Source organism: Aspergillus japonicus (assembly GCF_003184785.1).
Source record: "Aspergillus japonicus CBS 114.51 unplaced genomic scaffold BO86scaffold_41, whole genome shotgun sequence".
NCBI lineage: Eukaryota > Fungi > Ascomycota > Eurotiomycetes > Eurotiales > Aspergillaceae > Aspergillus > Aspergillus japonicus.
Window position 1 is genome coordinate 265,031 of NW_020291678.1, and position 6,300 is coordinate 271,330.

The 6,300-nt window shown below is 50.6% G+C and overlaps 2 protein-coding genes and 2 non-coding genes across 4 annotated transcripts; 2 read left to right on the forward strand and 2 right to left on the reverse strand.

Moving 5' to 3' along the window:
- The first annotated feature begins 2,042 nt into the window (after positions 1–2,042).
- BO86DRAFT_145770 (uncharacterized protein) lies at positions 2,043–2,979 on the forward strand. Its single transcript, XM_025666252.1, has 2 exons — positions 2,043–2,363; positions 2,553–2,979. Exons 1-2 carry the CDS (start codon positions 2,226–2,228, stop codon positions 2,823–2,825), a joined length of 411 nt encoding a protein of 136 aa, XP_025525766.1. The 5' UTR covers positions 2,043–2,225; the 3' UTR covers positions 2,826–2,979.
- A 1,165-nt stretch (positions 2,980–4,144) lies between these two features.
- BO86DRAFT_t199 lies at positions 4,145–4,216 on the reverse strand. Its single transcript has one exon. It is a non-coding gene; the product is annotated as a tRNA-Gln (tRNA).
- Positions 4,217–5,798: 1,582 nt separating this feature from the next.
- BO86DRAFT_390777 (uncharacterized protein) lies at positions 5,799–6,274 on the reverse strand (the record flags this gene model as incomplete). Its single annotated transcript, XM_025672470.1, has 1 exon — positions 5,799–6,274. A coding segment is annotated over exon 1 (233 nt), but the record flags the coding sequence as incomplete, so codon positions are not given.
- Positions 5,921–5,992, forward strand: BO86DRAFT_t197. The gene has a single exon. It is a non-coding gene; the product is annotated as a tRNA-Gln (tRNA).
- Positions 6,275–6,300: the final 26 nt, after the last annotated feature.

Sequence of the window (6,300 nt, forward strand, 5' to 3'; positions counted from 1 at the left end):
TAAAAAAAGGCACTGCACAGGGTGGTGTTTCCCCTGGTTCGTCTCCTGGAGGAGTAGAATAAGTTTAAGGGCTGAAGGAAGGATGCGAGCAAGTCTGGGCAGGCACCATCGGGGGAGAGAGTGAGAGAGTGAGAGGCAACTGCGTCAGTCAGTCACGGATCCGGATGGTGGGTGGTCAGACAATCTTGATTGCAGGAGGCAGAAAGGAAAGGAAAGGAAAGACAAGACAAGACAAAGACAATCAATTCAAGTGATCGCAAGTGCAAAAGTGGAGTCAGACACTGAAGACGGCCCCAGCACAAGTGAGTGGAATCAGTGGAAGGGTTTTTGACTGGCGTCAGTTCGTTAACTTGCCAAAGGGTCAGATTGGGTCAGATTGGGGCTATATCCACTTGCCCTTTTCGACGGGCCCGGGGAAAGCTCAGGGCTGCGAACAGTTTGCACTTGCGCGTATACGAAGGTCCAACCAGATTCTCCTAAAGCTTGTGCCAGTGGTATGTGTCACCTTAGCCTACAAAGTATTGTACAGTACTAGGTTAATACGTACAGGACCCAAGCTGACTCCGTACAAGTCCTTCGAAATATCTCTTCCCCCCTCTTGCAACCCCTTCGAGGTGATTTGGTCTCTCCTTGTTGATTCCTCTCCTCCTTCCATGGGACAGGTTCCGAAGGTTCAGCTCGTGGTGTTATTCGCCCTATTCTCCGATTCGATCCATTAGTCAATGGGATAACTAAAGTGGACTGATTGGATTATTATTGATTAGTTAGGCAACGATACTCGCTATGACTTTTAGTGAGCCGGAGCCGAAGGGGCCAAGTCTTGAACCACACTCCCTTTTCGCCACGGTCGCTCCTGTCGATGGCTTTATGCAACCCCCCACGGAGATTAGGACTCGCTACTAGAGGACACTACTCAAGTACAATCTGACCAACTGTTGGTGCCCTCATCTGCGGATCGTGTCAGAGAACTGTCGCAGCACTGCTCGCTGGGATTCGATCGAGACCAATCCATGGGGACGGATGGAAGCCATGGATCGCCGCCCTCGGACTCATGGCTCTCCATTAGAACCGCAATACAAATGTAAGGCAATCCAATGCGACTGGTGGTCACATCAGAGTACAAAGTTTACAGTGAGGGTCCCCAAATAATGCGAAGAAATAAAATAAAATAAGATGCGGTGATGTCTAAAAAGGGCTGGTGGGTGAACTGACTCGGCCCTAAGCGACGCGCACCTCGGCTGGGTGACCATTTTGCAGGTCAGAAGACAATCCATGTCTCACCCGGAGATTATTTTTGTTTTCTTCTTGACAGGCACGAGAAGAGGGCAAATCGAGGTCGTATTGACACGCGCGAAATCAAGGGTGAAAGGGGACGCCTCTTTTTTTCTTACAACCCTGAACAACGGGGGGAATCCACTTAGAGGGACTATCTCATATCACTTGGTCCGCCATGACCATGTCTTAGATGAACATCACTATACTACTGTTCTGCGCTGCATTCGGATAGACGCTCCGAACAAGCAGTCCAGTTGATTAGCCCGTTGACGCGTTGCGGGAGATTAGTGTAGCGTGCACAAAGTACGAAGTCATTAAACCATCATCCTGACTGGCTGTCATCAGCCTCAACCTGAGACAAACAGGGGGTTGGTGTAATCTACGAGCACCGTCCCCTGGACCGACCTGCAACTGGATCCTGCCCTGTCACTTTTGTCCTGCTGTCCGCGTTGGATTTCCGGCCCCTCACGTGAATCCTGCAGAGTTGGCAGACAGCAGACCAACAAAGAGAGAAGGAAGAAAAAGAAGAGCTGGGAACTGCCCCCGCGCAGAATCGAACTCGGACCCTCGAGGTGGCTGAGCATCTGCCGTTGGTGCCTCAGAAACCAGGCGGGCGGCTCAACAACAACAACAAGCTCTCTTTCACATGACAATCAGTCAGCCGGTTGAAGGTTCAAAGGTTGGGGAAGAAAGGCACTGAAAGCGGCCACGCTGCGGGATGCTGCGATCTTGTTGGGTGATCGGGCGCCACGTTGGCTGCTGATCACCCGATCCTCGTTTCCCCTCCTTTTCCCCTCCTCTTTCCTCCTGCCTTCCCATCTTCCCTGTAGTCTTCATCCTTCTTCTCTTTCATCCCTTCCTGGCAAAACCATCTTATCCCCAGCCTCACAACATCAATCACAACACCAACACCAAGGACAAGGACAGGCAAGAAGCCGTCTTATCAGAACATGGTCCACAAACACACTAAGTCGACTACTCGTCCTCGCTCCGCTGGCTCTCCGTCTTCCCCACTCGACCGCGATATGGACCGGAAAGTCTATATCCCCCTTTGCTTCTGTCTGGTCTCCTTTGCTGTGATGGTCTACATCAATTAGTCTGGGGGCTGGGGAAGGCCTATATCCCTGCGATATAATTATCAACAATAGCGTCCCGGACACCTAGAACCACCCCGTCACCTCCTTCAAGCCTAATGCAACACGGGAACGTCTATACTCAACAATACGAGGTCAACGATACCCATCCATCCACGCAAACCCCCATCGCACCGTCTCTACATACATTGCAAGGATACAAGGGGATCCAGCACAGTGGCAACCCGGCTATCTTCTGAACTTTTTTCCACCTTTGTTCTTTATCACCGCTGCCAGCATTCAACCGCTGGGAATCGGCCTTTGGGAATGGAGTTCAACAGAGCATCCATACGACCACGACAAACAATGCCGTCGAAGCCTCTCACACTCTGGGGAACCCGGCAGCTCCGGGGCTTGGTAGAGAGACGGCAGGTTCCGTTTATGCAAGCAAGCCTTCCTGGTCTAGTTTCAACCTAGCGATGCACTCGGCCGCGGTGATCACACGATACCCCGCGTTCCAGCCAGCTTGCAGGTTGCAACTACACGTTTACTCATTTACTACTGCAAAGTGACGTCTCGATATACGTATACTGTCAACGCCACTATTGCTTGACTGTTTTCTTTTTCATTCTATGTCTATTGATACCCGACTCGCACACCATGCGACTCTACCCTCAACATTTCATATGTCCCATATCAGTCTTATCTTGGCTTATGTATAATTGAAATATTCAACATTGCCCAGCAACCAAATGAAATAAACAGTATCTCCTAATTACAGTGCCATGCCCAATAAACATGTTGAGCCACCCGCAACCTTGGGACACAGCAGAAAAAAAAATAAACTATTACCCAACCGAGACTCAACCGCCCGGACCCATGTCGGGTACACTAGCCAAGGAGCCGGCAGAGAGAACGTTGTAGAATCATCAAGTTCTTGGTACCCAACAACGCCCGTTGATCGAATCCCATGACCTGACCAACCCTGTAACTGTAATCCGGTCGTGGATACCGGTAGTGCGGTCAGCGTGGTACTGGTAAACTACGAGTAACAGCAAGCATCCACGAACCCGCAGTTTGTCTCTACTCTTTACGTACCCGGCTGCAGTAAGTAGACCAACCTAAACCAGCTCGCTTGCCGCTGCTGCCTTAGTCGCCTTTTTTTTTTTTTTTTGCCTGTCTCCACCATGGATAAGACACCGTCCAAAAATAGCCGGGATAACGCTCGGAATAGTTGAGATGGTTTCGTGACTTTGTATACACATAGATTGCTAGACCATGTTATCATCATTTTTAGATTGTCTTATTGCAGCGAACGATGATTGCAGGTCCGACACTACTGAAAGCGTTGTCTGAGTTAGGTGGCTGTGTGCCAGACTGCTTGCCACGCAGGCTATACTTAGCACTGGGTGTGTGTATACTAGACTACCTAGTAACTGCTGCGGAGACCGGAGGCCGCGGGCTGCGGTCATGGGGATATGCTACTATGTATGTACTTCCTAGGTGATACTTCCATTTTGATGTCAGTCAGTCTTGTATGGAAGAGTCAGGACGCAAGGATGATGTTGCTGTTGCTAGTGTGTTTATTATGGTGCTACCACGGGGCAAACATTGCATCGAGTTGATCTCGGTAGTCGGCATCACCCAGCCTTAGGGGTGGTGATACAGTACAGGAAGACGGTTTGAGATGATGCTATTGTCACGATGCTTGGCTGGAACGTTGTGGGTGTGACGTTACACAAGCCGACCTAGAAACCGCCAAAGAAAAAAATATATATATATCAGGCACGCAAAAAAGGTCGTGCCCGGGATCGAACCGGGATTACAGGAATCAGAATCCTGGGTGCTAACCATTACACTACACAACCTGATAGTTGTTTTGCTTCTTTGGGTATGCATATATGTGCCTGCCCGAGATTCTATTAGAGAGTGAGCTCAAAGTATACATGGACCACGGGATGACGATGCCTTCTGAACAACGGACGTATGACCTCATTTTACACTTCATACCCGAGGTACTGACGGTGTCAACATTCTTCCTATCTTGGCGGGAATGCAGCATTCCTCACTACTTGGCGGGTTTTCTGTCGAAGGCCGAATGGGGATATATTTCCAGCGGGCTATCACTCGGCATCGATGTCATCGGTGAACGTGTGATGCTACCCTGTACATCCATGGCTACCACCCGGATGGGATCCGGACGGGAACCTATCACCTGGCCAGACCCAGTGTCACCGAGTGCAGGAAACGTGTTTCAGGTCGGCACGACATGGCCGGTGTGACGCTTCCACGACACTGACTCGCACAGACATGGAAGACAACGACAGGATGAACTGTCTGGGAGTTTTCGGCCTGCAGCCCAGAATCATACTGTTTCGGAGGGACGGAGATGACTGCTGTATGCATTTGAAGGGCACATGGATCCGGAAACAGCAACTGATGCGGCTTCCCTCGAGTATAGAGCAGCTTGCCAAACAACCTGGAAGACACCGGGCAGAGATTCAAATGAATAGTGACCAACACAGATTCGATGCGAGGCGTACAACCCTCGCAAGCATCACCATATAAAAGCAGCATGGACAAAGCGGTAAGTCATAGTCATCAACAACTGAATCGTCGACTTAAGCGGTATGGCACCCGTAGCCATCCATGCCACTGGGAAGGCACCACTCAGCATGCGATAACCTACTGCTCGTCGCTCGAGTGAGATCCTCATACCGGTCGTCGCCTATATCATGCAGCCGTGGTCAGCACCGTCCAGCAGCAATCAGTTGCCTGTACTCTACTAGGAGTAGAAGGCAACATGCACAACCATGTCATACAGACACCAACCCGCACCACCGTTCGAGACCGGACACAATGTGCACATCGCCTCATGACACACACGGGCACTCACCTGGGAAGCTTGACACGTACACCAGGGTGCAGGTTATATATATCGGAGAGCCCAGCACTATGCCCCATGACTTCTATCATCCAATCCTGCCAGACACAAATGCGAGCCGTTGACCGTGGGCCAGCCTGGCGAGACCAGCACGGAGCCATTCTCAACCATCCCCCCACCCTCGAATCAGCATCACCCATACCTGCGAACCAGGGAGCTCACAGAACAATAGGTTGCTAGAACAACATAGTGAGCCTACCACATGGATACCGCAATCCTCGCCAATCCAATATACAAGAGAAGCATGTCCTGTGGTCGCAGCCCGTCAGTCCAAGCCCTCGAGCGCTGGCTACACCAACCACAACAAGCAAAGCTGGATACCAAGCCCTCAGTCATCTCCCGATTCCAGAAATCTTCACCTATCTGGACTGGAGAGTATCCATCTCATATTGCCATTCCTTCGATTGAGCGAAATAGAGACGCCACTAGGGTTGATGATCGACACGACTAAAAGCCGGGCGCCTGGAGGTCTATTCGGAGCCTAGTGTTGCCCAACCATACACATGTGGTTCGTCTCGAATGCTTTGCCATTTACTCCTGTCAAAGTGTCGAAACTAGCTTGCACTACAGGGCTCCAAGAATATGATTGGATCCACAAACGCAAACATTGTGCCGTTCCTCGACAATTGGTTGTGTAGTGTAATGGTTAGCACCCAGGATTCTGATTCCTGTAATCCCGGTTCGATCCCGGGCACGACCTTTTTGCATGTTAAATTCTTGGCCTGGACTCGCACAACCACTGAAATCGATTGGATCAATCCTTTTTTTTTTGTGCCCAGTCGCCAGACACTAGACATGGCACTAGACCATGTCTGCCAATTGAATCGAAGTCGCCTCGTGATTGTGCGGGGGGTTCAGAAATCCGGAGATCATTCCGAGATATGCGGGTAACGGACACCAGCGGAACTCTAAAAAAAAAAAGGAAATTAACCTTTGACTCATCCCCATGCATCCATTTTCGAACCCACTCGCATCACCTTAGATACTCCCCCCCCCCCCCCCCCCCCC

Coding starts and splice junctions, on each gene's coding strand:
- BO86DRAFT_145770 (XM_025666252.1), top strand. CDS start 2,226: ATGGTCCACAAACACACTAAGTCGACTACTCGTCCTCGCTCCGCTGGC. Junction 2,364..2,552: donor CCTTTGCTGTGATGGTCTAC/ATCAATTAGTCT, acceptor CACCGTCTCTAC/ATACATTGCAAGGATACAAG.